This window comes from Panthera pardus, unplaced genomic scaffold, assembly GCF_024362965.1.
Source record: "Panthera pardus isolate Hobbes unplaced genomic scaffold, ASM2436296v1 HiC_scaffold_13, whole genome shotgun sequence".
NCBI classification, from domain to species: domain Eukaryota; kingdom Metazoa; phylum Chordata; class Mammalia; order Carnivora; family Felidae; genus Panthera; species Panthera pardus.
In genome coordinates, this window is record NW_026526688.1 from 165,123,329 (window position 1) to 165,146,715 (window position 23,387).

Consider the following 23,387-nt stretch of genomic DNA (forward strand, 5'->3'; position numbering starts at 1 on the left):
TGCTAGGTGAGGTGTATTAAATGCATTTTTGACTTACGGTATTTCCAGTTTATGGTGGGTTTTTTGGGATGTAAGCGCATCATCAGTTGAGGAAGATGTGTACTTATCTAAGGGCCTTCTGAATTTCAGCCCTCCATGCAGTATTTCCATTGAGAAGCAGAAAATCTTGCTCTACTTATTCCTCTCACTACCTTATTTATCACTCCATTAGTATGTTTAACTACCTTATTGAGATCTGACTGATATACTATAAACTCATTTATTTAAAGTGTACAGTCAGGTAAATTTTGACATACATACACCATGAAAGAATCACCTCTATCAAGATTGTGAACATGGCAATCCTGAAAGTTTTCTCCTATTCCTTTGTAATCCCTACTCTTCCACTCCCCCACCCCCGCCGCAACCTCTGATCTGCTTCCAGCCACTTGTAGAGTACTTCACACTTTCAAGAGTTTAATATCAGTGGAATCATATAGTATGTACCTTTTCTTTTAATCTGGCTTCCTTCAGTATTGGGTTCATCCATGTTGTTGCATATATCAATAGTTCATTTCTTTGTATTGTTGAGAAGTAGTCAGTTGTAGAGTTTTACCATATGTTTTTATTCACGTGTTAAAGGATATTTTGGTTGTTTAAAACTTTATGTATATTACATAACACAGAATCCTGTGAACATTCTTATGTATACCTTGGTATGGATATATGCTTCCTTTAGAGTGAATACTTAGAGGAATGAGATATTTCCAAAGTCTGGAAGAGTTCATTCACCTCCATTCGCTTCCTAACACATACTTTGGTCAATCTTAATTCCAGCTACTGTAATACATGTGCAGTGGTATCTCATTGTGGTTTTAATAATTTTTATTTCTGTAATGACATGATGTTCATTGTTGCATGTGCTGTTGGCCATCTGTATATCTTCTTTGGTGAAGTGTCTGTTCAGATCTGTTGCCCATTTCTAAATTGGGTTGTTTCCTTAGTGTTGAGTTTTGGGAGTTCTTGGTAGCCTGGATACAAGTCTTTATCACATATATGCCCTGCAGGTATTTTCTCCCAAACTGTGACTCTTTTTTCTTCTCTAAATGGACCTTTTTTTTTTTTTTTAGTTTAGTTTTAGTTCTAGATTCACATAAAAATTGGATAGAAAGATCCCATATACCCCACATCCAGTTTCCCCTGTTATTAACATATTAGTATGTACATTTGTTATAACTAATGAACTGATTCCAATACATTGTTATCAACTAAATTCCATAGTTTATTCAGATTTCCTAAGTTTTCACCTGATGTCCTTTTTCTGTTCTAGGATTTCGTATTTAGTTGTCATGTCTCCTTAGCTTCTCTTGCTGTGATAGTTTCCCATCCTTTCTTTGTTTTTGATGACCTTTACAGTTTGAGAAGTGTGGGTGAAGTATTTTGTAGGGTGGCCCTCTGTTGGAATTTAATGTTTTTCTCATGCTTAAGCTGGGGTTATGGGTTTGGGGGAGGAAAATCACAGAGGTAAAGTGCCATTTGCAACACACCATATTGAGGGTACATACTATTAACAGGATTTGTGACTTGACATTGACTTTACTTACCTAGCTGAGGTAGTTTGTCAGGTTTCTTACTGTAAAGTTACTCTTTATTTCAATTTTTCCATATTGTACTCTTTGGAAGGAAGTCACTATGTGTGGCTCATATTTAAGAAATGGGAAGTTGTGCTCTCCCTTCTTAAGGTCAGAGCACTTACATAAACCTTTTGGAGATCTGCACAGATTTGTCTCTTCTATTAATTTAATCCTTTATTTATATAATATGGACTCATAGGTATTTATACTTATGGTTATAATCCAATACTATTTACTATTCAAATTGTTCCAGGTTTGGCCATTGGGAGCTCTTTCAGTTGGCTCTTTTATATTATTTCCTTAACTTTCTGGCAGTATGTTCCAGGCTCATTTTGCCTATTTCCTGCCCAGTCCTAGAATCAACCATTTCTCCCAGAATCCCTGGTTCATTTTTTTGAGGAATGGTAATAGAAATCAAGCTAGATGTGCTCATTGTTATTGGGGTATTGTTTACCCTCAGTTGACAACAAAGAAATATATGTATGTAAACTAAGCTGTGTATATATACCTATCTGTAAATATTTCTTTACATAATCAACTATGTATTAAGCTACACAAGTTCATCCTGATGTCTTCAACTCTAATCCATTACCACAAGGATCACATTCTCACCTGCTACCCTTCCTTATCTGTAAATTCACAGTACAGCTGTAAGAAACCTGACTCCCAAGTGCCTGGGTGGCTCAGTCAGTTAAGCGTCCGACTCTTGATTTCAGCTCAGGTCATTATCTCACAGTTTGTGAGTTCGAGCCCTGCATTGATGCTTGGAATTCTCTCCCTCTTTCTCTCCACCCCTCTTTATGCCCCCCCCCCCCCCCCCCCGGCCAAATAAATAAACACTAAAACAAAAAAAAAAAGAAACCTTACTCTTACCATTCACTATACATTTGCTTAATTGTTCAATTCTAGTGTGTGTGTGTACATATATATACATATATTTACATATATATCTATCTATATATATATATATATAATTGTTAATATATGGGAAACAACATTATCTTCCTGGAAGGAATCATATGCAGTTCTTTTTGCCTTTAGTCTTACTTCACACATTTCCAGAGTTACTTAGGTCAGTACCAGCTGCTCCCCACCCTGCCTTCAGTGAGGTGGTTTCATACATTTGTAATACAGTTCAATCTTTTTGCCATAGTCTGCATTCCTTGCTGGGATTTCTTGACTACCTAAGTGATTTTTAAATTTGCATACATTAATTTTTACTTAGTTGAATAGCTCTGTTTTGGCAAACACCTACTGTCATGAATCCACTTTACAGAATAGTTCACCCTAAAAATCCTTTGTGCTTTACTAATTCTTTCCTCCACCTTCGTCTGGACCCCACAATCAGTGATTTTTTCATAATGTGTTTATAGTTTTGCCTTTTCCAGAATGTTATATAATTAGGATCATACAATATGAGTCTCTTCAGACTGGGTTCTTGCACTTGGTAATATGCATTTAAGGTTCTTCCATGTCTTTTTGTGGCTTGATAAGTTATTTTTTTTTTTATCCCTGAATAATATTTCATTGAATAGATATATCAGTTTGTCCATTCACCTATTGAAGGAAATTGGTGATGCCTAGGAGTGTGATTGCTGGATCATTTTATATGACAAGTTTAACTTTGTAAGAAACTACCACATTTTTTCAAAGTGGCTATACCACTTGATATCTTTTTTCTTCTTCTATCAATTATGGCAAAAAACACATGACTTGAAATCTCTCCTCTTGACAATTTTTGAAGTGTGTAGCACAGTATTGTTAATTCACTGCACATTATTGGGCAGCAGATCTCTGGAACTTTTTCATCTTCTATCACTGAAACTCTACCCATTGAACAGCAATTCCTCATTTCCTTATCCTCCAGTTCCTGGCAGTTACCATTGTGCTTTCTTCTTCAAGTTTGACTACTTTAGATACTTCATAGAAGTGGAATCATGCAGTATTTGTCCTTCTGTGACTAGCTTGTTTCGCTTTGCCATAATGTCCTCAAGGTTCATTCATGTCTTAACATATGACAGTTTCCTTTTGGGGGGCTGAATAATATTCCATTGCATGTATATGCCACATTTTCTTTGTCCATTAATCCATCAATGGACATTCAGGTTGTTTCCGCCTCTTGGCCATTGTGGTTAATGCTGCAATGAACATCGGAGTGCAAATATCTCTTCAAGATCCTGCTTTCAGTTCTTTTGGTTAAATACCTGGAAGTGGGGTTGCTGGATCATATGGCAATTCTATTTTTAATGTTTTTGAGGAGCTCTATACTGTTTTCCATAGCGACTACACCATTTGAGTCCCACCAACAGTGCACGGGGTTCCAATTTCTCCATGTCCTTGGCTGATACCAGTTACATCACAGATACACAAATACCTATCTTGTGTTGGCTTCATCTATAGTTCTTATAGCAAATCCTAAACATGTTATATATATGGTTGTTATTTTTCTAAAAAAGCTGGTTGTCCATTTATTTTTTCCATTCCATAACATAGTCTTCTGGAAATAGTAACCAGGGTAGGATGTCTCTACAATTCTTGGCAGCTCTGCAGGCCAAAGGTCTGCTGATGAAGAGCTGATCCCAAGTATTTTGCTGGATGGGTGTTAATGTCGTCTCTAGGCTGGAATTTAGACTCTCACTGAAAAGCTATTCTGCTAACCAATTAATGGATATATGAACTTCACACCTTCAGTCTGTTCATTATTTTATTATCAACATATTATTTCTGAAGGGACACAATGAGTTTGGAGGTTGGAGGTCTTCAAATTAGGAAAGACTGACAAATCGGCCAACTCTAATATTCATATTTACAGTGGAGGTTTTAAAAGAAATTTGACATAATGCACCTCACAAATGGATGCTATTAAAGTCCATTTTAGGCATCGCTTTTGAATACAAGAAGATTTAATTTCTTCTTTTTTTCCTAATGTATAAACACTCCATGTGTCCAAATGTTTGTAAGGTATGTCATCTTAAAGAATTTTTTTTCCCCCCAAAATCAAAGTGGTACAGAAATAAGCTTCTGGAAAAGTGCTGGTATTTTTCCCCCAATTGTTGGATAATACTGCAAAGAATTTCTTCCAAATAAAGGGATTTTGCTTTGTATTAAATTTTACAATGAAGACTCTCAAATGGTAGATTCAGAATTCTAAACTTTTTTAAGGATTATAAAAAGATATGCCTGAAATCTTGCATGTTTTTGAACATAGTACAAACTAAGCTTTTTATATGTAGGCATTTTTAATAAAAAAAAGTTTTATTTGTGTTTTAGGAATAAACAAGCTAACATAAATTGTACATATTTACAGCATTCAACCACATTTCAGAAGCTGCACAACGGCTTTTGTGAGTAGAGCTGGTGGTTTTTGACACCAACCTTCAAATGTGTTTTCTTTCACTTGCTGAAACATTTAAAATCCTGTAGTACCAGAACAAAGAAAACAGCAACTTATTTTGTAGCAGAGCCACACTACTAACAAAAAATACTGAGTGAACTACAGTCCTGTGACTGCTAGAGTATCTGTGAGTCCTGATATCGAGAGCACAAGCGTTTCTTGTGTCCGTACCTGATTGTATGTAAGTTGATTTTCTATTTTACAAGAATACATGATTACTCAATGAATGATTAGGGATAGAAAAAAGGCCATGAAAGGTAAAAGGGTCAGGAATCAGAAGACACTGAACAGTTTCTTATTCACTGATTCACTGCTTAGAGGGAACTCTGCTGCTTTCATGTGTATAAATCACAGTCTACAGGCTTCATGGATTTTTGTCCACAGATAGTTTTCGAGATAGCAAAGTCATAACATCACATACTTTAAGCACTTAAAAAGGAATTAATGAGACGGTTAGGATATTTTAATCAAATCCCTAACAGAAAGATTACAGTCAAACACTGTATGAAAGTTTGATTTCAAATGTAAAAAGCAACCACAGAAAATCTCAAGTTTCAATAAACACAACAGTAGTTTCAATCAGAAAATGCAGCATATATTGATACAAAATAGAAACTGGAATTATAAAAGCAAGGAGTCCACCTTTCTTTTCTTGGCATTTTTAAAACCTATCCCATTTCATTAAAATGTATTTGGTTTCCAGAAATACTTATTCTTGCCATATAGCTTTTCTAGTGGTCTGGTAGGTATACAAAAGTATTACCTGCTTATGTAAGAAAGCAAATGCTTATGTCGAAAGAACAAAAGAACATTAATATGTTGTAATTTATGTCTCTTTCCAATTAAAGAAGTTCTGCCTGCTGAAAAATAGGGAGAAAGGGATTATTTTATTTACAAGAACTGTGTACTACCAGTCAGGACATAAATTAGCTAACTCATGTTTGGTAGGAGGGTAAATAGATGATTCAGCAAACTGATTAGTGGGGACTTAAAAACACAAGGAGTAAAACATTTAACATATTGTAACATATTTGGTGAGTTAAGCATAACAGATTTTGAGAGGCAACATAAGGTATGAATTTTTGTGTGTATGTAGCACCTGCTTTTGAAAGCCCCGGCTATTTAGGACAGGGTGCTATGAATTAAAATAGCAGGAGACTGGTTTGGAAAGTGTAGCTAATTTTTGGATTCAGTCAGGTTTTAGGTGAGGTGGTGCCGAAGAGGTGTTCCATTGCTGGCAGGAATGGAAATTTTCCCATTCTTTAACCTAATGAGCCCTGCTTTCCCAAACCTCATGAATCACTGTGAAAAGATCTTTGCCTCAGGTTGAGTGAGTGTCCTTGGGTAAAGTCACAGGAGATGATGGACAGCCAAGAGAATTTTTCAAGCAAGCCACCCTAACCGAGATGTGTTTCTCTCAAAAACAGTTTTATTTGTATTTACACAATGTTAAAGTTTCCCGTTTACATTTTCATTACCCTTTTAAATGACACAACAACATTATTTCACATTAGCCAGTAGGTTCCCATCACAATGGCACAAAATGCTGCCTGGTGGTCAAAAATAAAAAGCTTCTTTAAAGATGTCAAAAAATTTTTAGTCCTTGTAAACATTTAGAATTTCTGAAAACCTCATGCAATCTTCACTTTGGAATAATGCCGCATGGTAGTTTGTATCGAGAGGGTTCATGGCCTCTCTAAAATAAGGAGTTGAAACAACACAGTCAATAAATATATGCATATCTAATCACGAGCATTCCCTACCTAGTAGTGGATGTTCTGAATATGAAATATCACTGTATTTAATAATTCTGCTTTCCATGACACTGCAGTGAGTTAGAATAATCAAGGGGCTTCCCTAAAAATGTCTCAGGAGCATTGTCGCAAAATATAAAATATTTCAAGCTTTATCCAGTGAGTATTTTAAAAAGATGTAGGAAACAGATTAACATGAATTGATTTAGCTTAAAAAAAGAAAAAGCAGGTACACTGCAATTCAATGTATTTGGGGGAATATCAAGTAGAAAAATACGTTATCTCGTAAAACTGGGGTGGCTGGTTGCCACTCTGAGGTAAGGCTTGCAAACGATATATTTCTTTTATGCAAATTTGTAAATAATATATAGAACAGGAGAACAGGAAAGTTAACAATTGAAAGAAGGACTGCAGAAAAGGTATTTCTCTGCACATCTATCTTATGCAGTCTTGAGGGACCGTGAAGAACTGCCCATCTCTCTTAGTTCTAAACCTTCTGTTCATTTCTTGGCAGAAGTGAAATCTGGTGTGCAGTACCCTCTGGAAATGTCCTCTTATAATTCATGCTGCCGTGTTCCAATTAGGCAATACAGTCCCAACTTTGAGAGTAAACACCCCATACAACCTAGATGCAGAAGGCTTTGAATAAGGCAAAGGGGAGTATATGGGGGGGAAAAATGAAACTTCCAGTGAAGAATTTCCTGTTTCCATAAAGTTAAAGCAGTCGGAATCAGCATGGAAAGTTCAGTTATGCCAGCACTGGTAGAATTTAGAATGGTGTTATTAAGATTCAGCCTGTTTAAGTCCTAAGCAATGAGGAAAATCTCAATGGCCACTTTGCACAGACCCAAGCCTGGTTTCAACTGTAAGTTTGACTGTATTTTTTATCTGTTTAGAGATTGTAGACCTAGGCTCAAGTTGGGGGAGGGTGTGGGTGGCTCCTGTTTCACAAGTTATTATCTGTAATCCTGAAGTACTGTCCCTAGGAAATCTTTCTTTTCCCACGTTTACCAGTGTAGGTCATTCAATCAGTACTTACAGACTCTCTACCAGGGACAGAACAGCAAATGCTTTGGGCAATAGAAAAGAATTAGAAAATGGGGCATTTACCCTTAAGGACCTTATTTCGGGAAGCAGAGAGTGTATTTTTCAAAACTACCAGAAGATACACAAATTCAACATCTATTATTATTGATTAAGTGGCCACAAGAACCGAGGGGGTGCTAGCAGGAGAGTAAACAGAATGAGGAAAGGTTGGCTGCTCATGGATGGCTTTTTGGATGATGTTGCCTTGATTTTTAATCCAGCGTTGGGGAGGGGCAAGGGAAGAGGAGAATCTGGGCAGTGGAAAAGAAATGTAAAACTTCAAACAGCAGCGAGCACACTTTGGGATGATATGTGGCTGTTGCTGCAGTAGATATGTGAGGATTAGTTTGCTTGAAGCTGGGTAAGGGGAACAATGAGAAATAAAGTGAGTGTGAGTAATGGAGAGACTGAGGTTGGGCTTAAATGATTCACAGGGAGCCAAGGCATATATTTTCTCCAAGGTGTTAATATTAGCTTATTAATATTTCCCATACCCGCCAGGGATGAGAATTATGAGACTCGTAACTAGTGTGACTATATAATCGTTATCTAAATGGACAGATTTGAGAGTGAATTGTGGTTGTCTTGGGGAAACTGGGGCATGTGGTCCCCTAACAGTAATGTTATTAAAAAAGAACTGGGCACACCTCAGGCTATTCAATTGTTGCTGGAGCTGTTCCTTCTACACTTTCCCTCAAGAGAATAATGAAAGGCTTTTGTACGTCTTGGCTGGGGGTGGGGGGGGTGGGGGGGGGTGCGGTTGCCGGGGAGGGAGTGTGCAAGATGGAGGAGAAGGATAAAAAAAGAACAAGAGTATTTGGAAATTGTTCTCTTTCTTCCTACTCTCCTCTTATCTTTGAACCACCCAAAACCTGGATCATCAAAGTACAAAGCATTGGATCTAGGCAGTGTGGTTAGAATAGACATAGCTTTGCCTTTACAGTCAGGAAAAAGAAAAAAAAAATCTCAGATTGAATAGTAACTCTGTCACTAACTAATTATCATTATCAGATTTGGGGTAAATCATTTAACCTATTTAGCCTCCATTACCAGATATTGGTAGTGTCATCATAATTTTCATAGGGTTGTAGGGTAATGATTTCAAGATCAAATCATGAAATTATGTGTGACAAAGTCTTTTCTGATACCTTAGACCAATGTGTGACAGTCGTGTTTGGATATCTACCCCAAAGCCATTCTTCCTTCTTTTTGTTAACATATTCCATCTTTTATTCCCCCTGGGCAACTCACTGGATCAATGTTGTAAACCCATCATGATAATTTCATTCCTTTTATCAGTGACTGGTTCAGGAATGGTTGTGTAATCCAACCTTGGCCAATGGAACAAGAAAGATGGCTGGGAGAGTTTTGTGGGGAAAGATTTCCTTGCTTTTAAAAAGAGACCCAAGGCAGGACTTTCCCTTGTTTCTGCCACTTGATACGAGTATGTGAGTGTAGCCATTTTGCAACCACAATGCGTGCTGATAACATACAGAGTTAGGAAGAACTGGCCCTGGGAGGGATCTCAGGTCCTGGATGACATCATTGTGCTATTGAAATAACCCAGGAACCACCCTGCTTCTGCACTTACTGTTACATAAGCTATCATTTTGGTTAAAGTTACTTTTAGTTGCATCTTTTGTTACTTATACCTGAATGAATCCTAATGGATATATATATTAATAAGTATTAATCTCAATTTGGTGAGAATTTGAAGACTTATAAATGCTTCCTCTGTTTTTAAAAAGATGACATTAGCTATGAATGCATCTCAAAAGCGTAAAGTATGAAAACCTGAAAAAGAGAACTATTAGTTCTCTACTTTAAGAGCACACCTGCATATAGGAACGTTGGAACTGTGAGAGGTCAAGCAGCAGAATATTAGGCTAACTTTACAAAAAAGAGGCCATCTCATTCGTAGACTGACCCAAAATGGAAGGGAGGAATTTTTAGGCACTCTCCTAACAATTCTGAACGGTCAGGGGGCTCTCAGGAGAATCATGGGAGCTTAGAGTTGGAAGGTATCTTCTGAAAAGGGGGAAAAGTTAAGAATATCCGTGTGCAGGAATCACACTGGGGGTCATGTTCAGAGATTGGAGTGGGGACGGTGCATGCTTTAAAAATATGAATAGCTAGAAATGTTAATCAAAATTTAATAAGTAAACTTTCAGTTTTGTCACGGTTGTGCCTAAAACAATTGGCAGATTGAACTAGTTAAGAGGGGAATAGGAGGGTGGTTGGGAAAGTGGGGCAGGGAGAGCAGATAACAGAGATTCTGAAGACCTGGGATCTTTTCCAACTACATGGGAGGTCTCCCCTTGTCTGAGAGCTCAACCCTATCTGGCTACTCCGCCTACAGAACCCAGACAGTGACGGGGTCTCACACTGGGGAGAACACTGAAGGGGACTGTGGCAGCATTTCTGCTCAGATGCTGCCTCGAGATAGGCTCTTCCACTATGGAGGGGGCATTTCAGGGCTTTTCCTGACCGAGTTGCAGAGAATGGCCTAAGGGATCTACATCTTCCAGAGATCTAAAAACAGGGACCACACTGATTTATGTTATCTGAGACTCTCCAGTGCTCTTGAAGGGAAATATTTGTAGTGTAGACCATTATTAAAATTGTTTAAAAAAAAAAATTTTTTTTTTTTTTTGCCATCTGCCTGTAAATTTAAACTTCTAAACATTTTAGCTTCAATGTAATTTTAAAGGAATATGGGCAGGTGTAGGATTTGATTCACTTGACACCAGATGGCCTACCCTGATGACTTACTCCCAAAGATATACAACAAAGAATATTTATGGGACTGTTTTAGCAGAAACTACCGTGCTCCTATATCTTTCTGGTAACTTCCTGCACAAACCTGTCTAAAATGCCCTTTGAAATTTTTTGGGCAATTTGGTTTCCAACTAGTTGAAGTTTGGAAGGGAATGTGGAAGTCATCGGATGGCCGGTCTTCAGTCATACGACCAGGCAGTGGTAGAGGCAACATAAAGGCCAGGTCATGCAATTCTAAGTCCGGGTGTTTTCCACCCACTGTCATCTTCCTCTCTCCAGCACGCAGCTCATTTACTGTTAACTTTTTAAGTTATTCTGTACGTTGCTTGGTATATGTTTGGAGAACTCTCTGTTCTCCAAGTATAGGAATGCTGTTTGGAGGCAAAAGATGTTCTACATACTTGGGAAGGGCAATTTGGACAAGTTTACATTATGACTTGTCTTACTACATTTCATGTCTGCTAGAAGGCTCAGGGGGAGTCGGTGGGAGATGCATGGACGTGGAATCTGTAACAGGAATAAGCAACTGAAAAGGTAGTGGGTCAGGTTCCCAGAGGATGGTCTGTAACCAGTGGTGTACTCCATGAATGAGAAACCATTCTGGAAGGAATAAAGGTTTATAAAAGGTGTGCAATTAAGGCTAAAGGAGGGCATGAGAAAACAAGTTTGATGGAAAAGAGATGATACAGTGTGAACTCACCATATTGCAACTAGAATGTACAGGGCCGTTCTTATCATCAAACTTTGGTGTAGATAATGTGAATTTTCCTAGGTTTGAGCTAAAGACTTTTATTTCCACTTGATTTTAAATTAGGCCGGGAGAGACAAGGTTTATGTAAACAGGTACTCTTTCCAGAAAGGACAGAAAAGCAGAAAAGAAAAATAACCCAAGGCAGTTTCAGAGGAGGCTACCATGACGACACAAGCTACCTCCGAAGACCTGCTAAAGGCAATAGGAATAAGAATTTGGGGAAATTATTAAAGTTCGTTGTTTTCACGAATTCAATTGAAGATACGCAAGGTAAGTTCAAAGCTGGAGCTTTCAGCTACGCATGGGCAAGATAACTTAGGAGGTCTGAATGAGAAAGAGGAAAAATGAATTGGTTTCATTGGGTTAAGGCATAAGGTTGGATGGCATACAGCACTGGGAAGGAACGAACACAAGAGAGGTAATCTGTTTTACACGGCCACACGCACACAATGCACACACATAACACATTTTAATGATTTTCACCTATAAAAAAGTTATATTGGAAAATGTCCCCCCTTTTCTGTTTCTCTTCGAAAGGAAACCCAGGGAGAGATGAAAGCCAGACAGCAATACTGATTGCTTTTATTCATCCTTTGGCTTCTAACGTGAGCTGTTTTAAGCAAGTGAATCTGTGACCCTGTGTACCTAAGGCAAATGCATCATGTTATTTGGCCTCTCTTTTTATTGATTTATGTTTCTATTGTCTTCAGAACAGGAGATGCAGGTAGAATCATTCATGAGAATGGTTTTATTTCCAGCTGGTTAAAAAATATACTTATTTCCCCCACACTGAATTCCTACTGAAGTCTGTGATGAGTGCTGGTTGCTCCAGGACCTGCAAGGTCTCTAGGGGCCAGTCAGGAATGACCGTGAGACCCTTAATATACCAAAGACTTTTTGATTAGGAAAAACGAAACAAAACAAACAACCGTTAGGCCTCTACAGTTGAAATAAGGAAGTTCTTGCTATCAGAGAGGTAAAAATAAACTCAAAACTCTTTATCCTTACCCTTCTAGGAACTTAGCATTTTCTGGTTTGCAATTCTTCTATTAAAAAGGATTTCCTTGCAAACGTTGCTTGTGAAATTACAACCTTTAACAATTAGGTTTCTGTCAGTTTAGTTGATTTCAGTTATATAGAAAAAGCATGATTCACGTAAAAGCACAATGGGTTCTAGACCTAGAAATTGACTAACCTTGTTAGTTCCATCGCTGGTGGACACTGATTGGGACATTTTGGAGCCAGAATAAGTCTCCAAGCACATAGAATCTTTACACAAAAAACTCTGCCTTGCTAAATTCCTAACTCCAAGAAAGATGCTGTGTACCCTAAAATGTTACTAAGAAACCAATCTATGTCCCAGCTTGCTAGGCTATTCCAAATTTCTGCAGACACTATCACCATCTCTGGGACTGCCAGCTTGCATGGAAACACATGTTATGGCTGAATATCCCACCATTCTGAAGTCTTTTTCAAGAATACTAGGACTTGGGAGACATATATATGAAAATATTTAATCACCAGATTCTAAGTTTAACTAGCACATATCAAACACATCCCGGACTCCCAGTTGAAAAATACTTGCTTTAATTCCCAATATTTCTCTTTACCTTTTAGAAATGTGACATGGTTACTTCTGAATCTTTGCAGGATGAATCGGCCAGTTGGTGTTATCAGTGTCATTCACTGTCTCTTCCTTTTTTCCTTCCCATCATTTGGACATTTCACTGTTTGTTTACCCTGGTCAAACCCATCCATTCACTTCCTGTCTTATTCAAAGTTCTGGGAAACATCGTGGAAGGAAAAAAGGTAGAAACTAAAGCTATTGGTGCAAATGATGCTTTGGATTGCCTGTGGATTTTGAACATCCCTTCCATTCCTGACCCCTCAACAAGCATGGATGATTTGGTATTTCACTATATGAGTAGCCACGAATGACTGATAGAAACACCCCTGATTTTTCATGATACAGTTCCTGTCTCTGCTGGTGTGCCGTCCCTAAGCCCCAAGGGAGTACAGCTTTCTCCTCAGCTACCTTTCTGTGGGGGTGGGGCATGAGGCAGAGTGACGCAACTGCGCACGCACAATGGCAGAGAGAGAGCAAGAGCTAAAAAGATTCTGGTTTGGGCCCACATCACTAGTTGCTTCACTTCGTGAATAAAAGCAAGTGCCTCATAAGCTTACGTTATTTACAATGCTCGGATTGTTCAAACATCCACCCAAAGCCGAGGACCACCACACAACAAGGAACAATTCAATGAACTATGTACAGAATTTACAAGGAAGTTTACATAATATTCTACATTCCGTTAACAAGTTTACCTTTGTTTGCTTTCCTGAAACTGAGATATTTGTTCGTTTTTCTGTCTTTTTCATCCCAGTAATTGCTGATTGAACCAACACGAACAAACGCTTGCACATTCCTTTTTCCTCCCTCCTGGGATATAGGATTACATTTAGTTTAGGAAAAAAAAAAAAAAAAAGTGGCACATCACCCTTTGGTGAGATACTATTCAAAACTGTCCATATGAGAATTCGTGGAGGTCCTTTCCTTCTAGCATGATAAATATATTTTGCTTGTTTGTTTGTTTAACTTGGCGAATTTCAATTGAGCTCTTTCTTAAAGAAGTATTCGTGAAGGAGTCAACTGATTTTGGAAAGATGGCATTTACTCAACATTTCTGTAGATTGTACATAATGTTTGTTGGCTATCCTTGGATCCATAAACCAAACTTTATTCTCTGCACCACATTTTTCTCTTTGCATTTTCAAGATCTTTCATTGATTGTAATGCACAATGAAGATGGTATATATGATATGAAAACACATATCATTTAATCAGCAGAATTACCAACCAGTCTGCTGTTCCTGTTTGGCAATATAGAGGATTGAGGCAATAATCCTGGATAATTTAAGCCAAAAATGTGTCTTTATCTGGGTCTGCCTCACAAAGCTGGTAAGCGTAACACACGTGTCACCTCTATTTTAAGCCAAGGAACATGAGTAGAAAAAAATGTGTAGTCGTCATTGTCAAATGAAAGATGAGGTTCTGCTGGGTCTACACAGGTTAAATCTATGACACAGTTTATGAACTGCGAACATGGGGTCCCCTGAACATGACTGTGGCAAAGGAGAGTGAGTCTGTGCAATTTTCTGTCTCTGCTGCCACTTCAGTAATGCAGGAGATTATGGCTATTTTCATGGCAAAGATAAAACAACCCAGTAATAGCAGGAGAGTAACCCCTCGATAATGTACTGATCTGAATCTTTCAGAAGTGGGGACCGGTTTGAGGGCACTTAGGAATGTCTAACAATTTTTATGTATTATGTACATCATTTAGAGCAAGACAAGGGAGAGAGGCAGAGAAGGAAGCAGTTTTTTTTCCCTGCACTGTTAAGCCTGGAGGGAGTTTGGGTGGGGGCCACAGAGGAGGGGATTTGGCTGAGAGGTGTCCTAAAGAAGGAAGTGGGGACAAAGGTCATTAACCAGAAATACATCAGCTTCTCCATTTTTCAGGCTACCATTACCTCTAAGTCAGAGCTATTAACAGAATTTGCACAATCCTGTGGCTGTGCCCTCTCTAAGCCTACGAAGACATACAATGATACCATTTTGTGCCTGATGGTAGATTCAGGCTTACTAATTTTGCAATTTACAAAGGCTAAGATATAAGATTTAAAAATGTTCTATTTTTTCTCAGAGATGCTTTACATCTGAACTACAAGCATCAAATTCTTTAGACTTTTAAGGCAAGATAAAAAAATTAGTAAAGATATAAATTACCTCAATCTTTTCCAAGGAGAATGATCTAAACAGGTGAATAAAGAAAAATTGTTTTGTTAAGGAACATAGATCATAGATACTTCCTTTCTAATTTAGCATTTCATCCTTAAAAGCTTTTTAAAAAACTTTGACATCAGATGATTCATTCCTGTTGAGCATCAGCCCAAAGTCTACCTTCCTGTGTTTAAAATACACAGTATTTCCTGAGTGGTCATTGGGAATATTAACCTTACAGTCACCGGCATGGGCACCTTCCATTCTATTTGGGCATTTCATGATGGCAAAGCCTCTTTCCATGCCAAGAAGTAGTCAGTTTCAAAATGGATCCCTTCATCCCCAGAGGCTGGAGATTTCCTTGACCATGGAACTGTGATTATGCAATTGAAAATCTAAATGAGAATTTGGCCCCCATACCCTACTAATTGGTTATGAAACCATTGAGATAATTTTTCCAGTAAAAGCACAGTTTTTATATTCTTACTAACGTATATTGTCTTTGGCTATAACCATTCATTTATTTTAGGTTTCTCTTTTCTTTTTGCTTTCTAAAAAGAGTATCTCAAAACTCTGTCCCCTTGGGCTCATCAGCAGGAATTTGGCCTTATCTTTCCAATTAAGACTATAATTTCTAGCAGCTGATGCTACTGTCAACACGGACCCTCACCACAGCCTTAGGGAGAAAGCCAGATCATCAAATGATGCAATCGTCCTTATTATTACCTAAACCCATATTTGACAGCGAGGGGTCAGATCCCCAATTGCCTCCATCACTGGTTGGTTGTTTTAGGGTTTCGCTCAACCTTGTGAATGAACATACAGAATTCTTAAGATACTCAGGGTGAAAAAAAATTAATGAGGCTTTCATGACATAAAATGGGATAAACCTCAACTGTAGCTGGTTAGACGTGTTTAGAATTGTGTGTTGGGCTACTGAGGGATGCCCCTTCTATGACGATCATGACCACAGTAATCCGTGAGCAGAGATAAGGCAGAGCAGTAATGACTGCTGATTAATGATTAATGAGTGCAGATGTGTTCTATGCTTTAGGGGCTGGTATAAATGTTTGAAGGCCCAGTGATTTTGTCACGGTTGTTGTTGATATCTGTGGTTTTCCTATTTTGAGATTTTTCTTTAAAAAGGTAATCTGGCCTCAGATGAGAGTGACAGCAAAATGGGTGTATGTGCATTTCCGGAAGCATTCATTTCCTACTTTGGAATGCAGAGCTCAGAGAGGTGAGCGCTAAGGTTATTAGCCGGGGCCTGTGCAACAAGGCCTGTCACCATTAGGTGCTCTCTGGAAGGCTAAGAAATATATACTATTTGATTTAAGATTTGGCAGTTTAGGTAACTGCCCAGGCACCCTTTTCACAGCACATAAGTCTTGCCTTCCTCGTGGAAAGGGCAATGTGTTTTACACGCAAAAAATGCTCACCAGCCCATTATTAAAGCCCTCCTCCCCCATTCCCTTCCTCTCACTCTCTCTGGAGCAGGAACTAAGGAGATGTGAAGGCATGGCTTCAGGGCACAGAGGCAAGTGATTCCAGGGTAATAAAATGAGTTCAGGGCTGCTCATTTGAGATAGTCCGTTAAATAAATCTCCATTGCCCTGAGACTCCTTATTCTCAACAAGAAGAGAGAAATGTTCTCAATGGCCACCAGGATGGATTTGAGTGTTAAATTTAAATCTGCCTGCAAGTCTGAGAAAGAAGCGGGTTTTTTTTGTTTGTTTGTTTTGTTCTGTTGTTGTTTTTCAGAATATCCAGCTTAATGGTGAGGTGAAGATGGCAGGTTTGGTTTGCACAACCTCCATCAGCCCTTGTCCATCCCTCCCTCCTCGCCCGTGGAGCTGGGACCCCTTCTGCAAGGGCGCTGGGGGGGTTTGAGGCTGGAGGGGAGACTTCCTTCCTCTTCTAGGCTCCTCTTATCCCCCCTTCTTCCTGGAAATCTGTAACTTGTCAATGGCTTTGTTTTTTCTTCTGAGATCCTGGAAATTGTGTTGGTTTTTTTTGTTTTTTGTTTTTTGTTTTTTGTGTGTTTTTTTGGCAGCATGAGATTGTTACAGTTTACCAGGAAGCAGTGCGCGCGGAGAGCTAGGTCCTGTTTTCCTTCTCATTTTAAAAAATAGATCAAAAAAATCCAGGGCCAAAAGATAGGACTGCTAAAGATCTACCTATATAACTTCTCTCTTTGTGTGTGTTTGTTCTTTTTTTGTAAACACGGCAATTAATAGAGCTCTGACAGAGCTGATAACCTGGACCACAGTAGACTGGAAAAAAATATAGAGTTTTCTTTGTGGCGTGTGTGTGTGTGTGTGTGTGTGTGTGTGTGTGTGTGTGTTGTTTTTGGAAGTAAACATGGTGCAGTAATAAAATTGATATGCAAGACCTCAAACCAATCGGATGGCTGAATCTCTTACCTCAAAAAAGCACAGCAGTGGCGCTGCGGGGGGCCTGTGGGGTCAAAAATCAAAAGAGGAAAGTAGTCGTTTACGAACCCTTAGGACAGACCTTAGTGTACATAGTAAAGCCAATAAACGACGTTAAAAAGAGAAAAGGTGATGGGGAAGAACATTCGGGACCACTTGTCTATGGAGTTCACATCAGTCAAGTCGGGGATCTTGACTTTGAGCTGCGAGGCGCGCCTGCGGATGCGCCCCTTGCTGTGCGCGCCGTGCCGCTCGAGCGCGCGCCCGTACGCCTCCCCGCGGCTGCTCAGGGGCTTGCGGTACTGGATGCTGGCGCTGTCGTACGAGTACATGCTGCTGGCCTTGGGCTCGCTCACGCCCGTGAGCACTTCCGAGCCGCTCGTCTCGTTCTTGATCTCCAGGGTGCTGAGGAGGATGTTGCCGTGGACGTCCACCTGACGGGAAAGGACACGCTCAGGCCCAACTGCCGGGGCACGGTCTGTGCTCGTGACCCTGTAACTGATGACACCGCAGCCCACTCTTTAAAGACTGTCGCTGGACGTCCGGCTCTGCGTGCCTCCTGCAACCGGATCTAGCATCTATGTATCTATCCTTGGCTGTTTACCTAAACTACCGCTGTCTAATCCATCATCTGTCTGTGTCTGTTTGTGTATGTATCTAGTCCATCACCCGTCTATATCCGTCTCTGTCTCATCCGTCATCTAGCTGTCTAATCTGTCTGCCTATTTAATCCACCATCTTTTTGTCTGGCTAATTCTACCACCTACCTAATCCTATCTATATCTTTCTATCTAATCCTTCATCTATCCGTCTACCACTTATCTAGTCTCCTTATCCAAACTGCCACCTATTTATCTATCATCTATTTCTTTATTTATCGTCTATCTAATTACCATCTGTCTAATCTACCGTCTATATAATCTACAATCATCTATCAATCCATACATCATTTTTATGTATATGTATATGGCATTTTTTCGTGTTACAAAAGTGGCACATGGAAATATGTAAAACTAGAAACAAACAGGAAACAAACAAATAAGAAATAGAAATTTGTAATTTCACTCTTAGAGTTCATTATTTTTAGTATCCTGCTAGCCGCCTTCTGTTTTTTCTACTTACAAACGTGGACTCATCTGGTATGTTTTGGTCTACAATACACTTTGTCACTTAATAGTGTAGCATGGTCCTATTTCCATGTTCATAATTATTCCTCTGTGATATCACTTATTAACAGCTTATATGGATAGAGCATAACTGGGTTGATCTATTGTGAGATGTGAAGGCTTGTTTTACTTTTGCGGTATTATATAAACAAGGGACATCTTTTATGTAAATCTTTGTCCATCTCCCCAATTATTTCCTCAGGCTAAATTGCCAAAAGTAGGATTCAGGGCTCAAAAGGATATGACTAGCTGTACTTTGACTTTTGCGTCTCCACCATTATTTATTGTTGCTTCGTGCCGTTCCAGTAGTGCCCATCTCAGATTTCCTGGTTTTTGTCTGTGCTATGCCCACACACATTTACGGAACTCCATACGTGAGCACATTTGGCCTATAAAGTGGCTTTGTTTAACTTCAAGCTGATGCACTTTGCAAACTGATTTACCTTGAGAGGACATGCTCATTCATACAAAGGAGTTTGAAATACTTCCAAGGGCAGTACAGGCAGCTGTGTTTAACTCCAGTGTTATTAACACAAGTGCCTGAGTTACAGTAAGTGGTCTATAAATGCTTTCAAACAAAATTAATCTCAGTAAACACTTTTGAGTGTCAAAGGTATAGGTAAGGAGACAAAAAAAATGGGTAACAAAGAAAGACAGAGTAAAGTGTAGGAGGAGGCAAAGACAGACAAGGAAGGAAAATAGAAGGAAAGGTGCAGAGAGTGGTGGGGTGTGAGGCTGGTACATCACAGATGAGAGAACTAAGATTTATTGAGTGTCCACCCAAAGCCTAGCATTATGGTAGCTGCTTTGTATACCTTGTTTATCACTTGCAACAGGAAACTGCCTCAAGTTTACTCCACTGGGAGAGCTGAGATTACAACCTGTGTCTTGTCTGTTTCAAAGCTTATGTGCTTTTTACTGAGAAAGGACCGCTTCATAGTCCTTGGCCTTCACCACATCCCGCAGTGAACTTAATGATGCATTTGATAGCTTTAAGCTCAGAGGTAGTTGGAGAGAGAGAGAGAGAGAGAGAGAGAGAGAGAGAGAGAGACTCAATCTAGCCTCTCCCTCCACTCCCATCAATCATTTCTTTCTGTAAAGTATTTGGCTCTAGCCTAATTGAGCTACCTATTATGCCCTCACTGGCACCTTTACTGGCTTATTTATTCGGGGAGTTATTATTAATTTTGTTGTTAAAAACTACTCTTTATTGAATCCTACTACATAATTTATCTCACTTATTTCTTATAACAACCCTATGGAATATATAATACTATTCTAGTTCAACAGATAGGGAAATAGACCCAGAGAGCTTAATGGCCTGCAATTAAACAAGGAATAAGTGCCTAATATGGGATTAAAATACAGGATATTCTTTGTCTCAAATATAATTTTCCCTCCTGTTTGCGTGTTAATCAATGTATTTTCTTTAAGGCTCAATTTAATCCTAATCCTTGTGTGTACCTGTGTACCTTCCCTGATTATAGTAACTTCAAAAATCAACTTCCTCTCCCTCTCTCAGGAAAGCATTGTTGAGTACTTACTCTGTGCCAGGCACAGTGCAAGGTGTCAGGTGTGTGTGTGTGTGTGCGCGTGTGTGTATGTCTATAGATGAAAAGTCATGCATATGAAAGTTTACATTATGAAAGAGGATGGTGGGGTTGAAGTGACATGGAACAAAGTGTTGAATCCATTAGAAAAGGGACTAGAACCTTAGAAGATAATCATGGTGTCCATAATTCTGTTAGGTACTATGGTGTTTCAGTCAAGAGTATCATAAAACATGGATTTTGTCCTTGAGATAATAATCTCCTTTGAGGGGTGCCCGGGTGGTTCAGTCAGTTAAGCATCTGACTCTTGATTTCGGCTCAGGTCATGATCTCACAGTTTCATGAGTTTGAGCCCTGCGTCCGACCCTGTGCTGACAGGATGGAGCCTGCTTGGGATTCTCCCTCTCTTTCTGTCCCTCCCCCACTTGTACTTTCTCTCTCTCAAAATAAATAAACTTAAAAAAAAGTCTCCTGAGAGATACAAGAGTATCTTGTAATACAAGATAAAATATACAAGAGTAAGTTATACGAGAGTAAGATATAATTTTGGGAGTGATAAATGGTACAGTATAGACCATGATTAGGGGTTCATAAAAGTCTGAAGGTCAAGGAAGGCTTCATGAAGGAGATGCAACTTATACTAGGCCTTAAAGACAGAACAAAGGATTGAGAGGTGAAAACTGTATTCTCATCCTGGGTTTGTTATTAAATCCATTTCTTCATCTATAAATAAAAGGTTTTCACTAGGTAATCTCAAGGGTTTGCTTCTGATTTTTGGCAGTCTTTGATTACAAATAATATTCCAGGCAGAAGACACAGCATACTAAAAACCAAACCAAACAAAGAAAACTTATAAAATTGAATCACTTCTTCTGTACTGTATGCATCATTAAGTTCCATTATTATGAAATCTCCCTAAGTAAACAAGTTGCTAGAATTTAGAATCTGCCAGTGAAACATAGAGATGCTCCTCATTAAACAGAGGTCATGCAAAACTACATTTTATTAAGATATTTTGGTTAACTTTGGTACAGATTCTAATGCACCTATAAATTGCATGATGCTTATTTACTGGTTTGTTCAAATCCCTCAAAATATTTTGTCATTGGGCTAGAAATCAGAGCTGTAAGTGATTTGACATATAAAGTAATGAATCTGGTTCTATAACTACCCATGAAAGCTGACTGCATTACTGTATAGTTGAATCAACATTACTGTGTCCCTTATTAGGAAAATTTAAGAGGTTTCATATAACGCTTATGACCTATCTCTAGTCTTTCTCCTACACAGTCTAGAACTTATCCTAAAAGCCAGTGTTACAGACTGTGTGTGTGTGTGTGTGTGTGTGTGTGTGTGTGTGTGATGGGTGCTTGTGCATTTCTCCTGAAGTGCATTTTCATTCCCTACCTTTTAAGCTTTTTGCTTCTCGGTAAAGTGATTATGTGGTCAGAATACCACTGGTGACACCAGCAGGTTTCTGGTTGGCTCTGGCCTAACCCCTGTCCTTTGGAGAAGAGTGGCTTTCCTTTTACCTCAACAGTATAAAAACACTCAAGGTATCTTTATATCCACAGCTGGCACAGCTTTCCAAAAATAATGTCCAGCGGGAAAGTGGTCTTTTCACATCCTCAGAAACAATAAGGAGCCATGTCATAGATCACCTCAACATTTGCAATGGTTAAATGCTGCCTAGTTAATAAGAGATCAGATCAACATCTGCATTGGGCATGGTCTAAGCATCAAGGATTTTTAAACCTTGAAACAGAAGGAAGTGAGGCAAATGAAAATGTCATTACAGTGGATTTCCAGGGCATATACAGACAGATTTCCTAAAGCATTCATTGCTAATGTTGAAATAGCTGTTCGTTTGGATAATCACTCCTCATGCCTCATGATGCCATAAAGGAAGAGACTTTCCACTCCAGTCCCTGGGAAAGAAACTAAGGGGTCAATACTTCCAGCTTATTTTCCCTTTCTCCTCTCCCACTGCTCCCCACTGGGCATATTTGGGAGAAGGAGGCAGGCATACTTGGCTCCTTGTCTTCTGAATATTGTTCCCCTTCTGATCTGCTTGCAGAGAAGGTACAGTCCAGTTAGGGATGTGCGTGTTGAACTTGCTGCATTGGTGAGTAAGGCCTGTAATTGTCAGGTGGTTCCAGTGATTGGGGAGATAAACCTAATAGTGGGGTGAATTACTTACTGCATTATATTAACTATATATTCCTCAGACCAACATCACTGATTTTTTTTAAGTTTAGATCTATCATTAAGCCTAAACTTAGAGCAAATGAATAAAGTCATAATTAAGACTTCAGGAGGACCGGGGCGCCTGGGTGGCTCAGTCGGTTGAGTGTCTGACTTCAGCTCAGGTCATGATTGTAACTTAGAAATTCTGCCTGAACTTCCAGCCTGCCCTGCAGATTTCACACACAAGTGTATGAGCTAAGTCCTTAAAATAAAGTCTGTTCTGTTCCTATTGGTTCTGTTTCTCTGGAGAACTCTGGCTGATAGGGTATGACAAAAATCATGAGAGTCGTTTTTAAATGACTCAAGTCCGGAACACATTGATGTGATGGCTGTATTTCTTCCCTCAAAAGAACCCTGAGCAAATGTACAAATTCATATTCTAGCTTGGGGCTAGCCTTTCTCCCACCCTTTCCAACTCACTCCCTCTCTCCTCTCATTCCCAACATACGCAAACAGTGCCGTAGGCTGTGAAAAATGTTCCCACTCACTGAATCGAACTGTTCTGGATATTTTCAATATGTAAATAGAGCAGAACTCATTGCAGTGTAATTGGAATAAAATATAATCTTGTTTCCAGTGGCAGTTTTAAAGCCCTGTTGAGAAATACCTTCCGGGCTCAATCTACTTTGCAAACAGGAAGTTATTTCCTTCTTGCTAGCTAATTCAATCGGATTCACATTTACTGAGTGGTTCTGAAGTACAGTGCAGGAAGCCAAGTGAAGTGGTGCTCGCCACATAAGGAGCTGCCTTCCAGAAGCCTACAGTCTATTTAACTGAGTTTGTCCAGTGCGAATGGCTGCCTTCACCTGTAGGGAGCAGAGAGCCACATAGCCACATG

The 23,387-nt window shown here is 39.2% G+C and overlaps 1 protein-coding gene across 1 annotated transcript in view; it reads right to left on the reverse strand.

Annotated features, from left to right (window-relative positions):
* Nucleotides 1–14,024: 14,024 nt before the first annotated feature.
* The window catches only part of GABRB1 (gamma-aminobutyric acid type A receptor subunit beta1), a 379,026-nt gene continuing 369,663 nt past the window's right edge, over nt 14,025–23,387 (reverse strand). Inside the window, exon 9 of the mRNA XM_019412864.2 lies at nt 14,025–18,020. Within this exon, the coding sequence (XP_019268409.1) occupies nt 17,670–18,020 (351 nt within the window). The 3' untranslated portion in view covers nt 14,025–17,669. The remainder of the gene's footprint in view (nt 18,021–23,387) is intronic.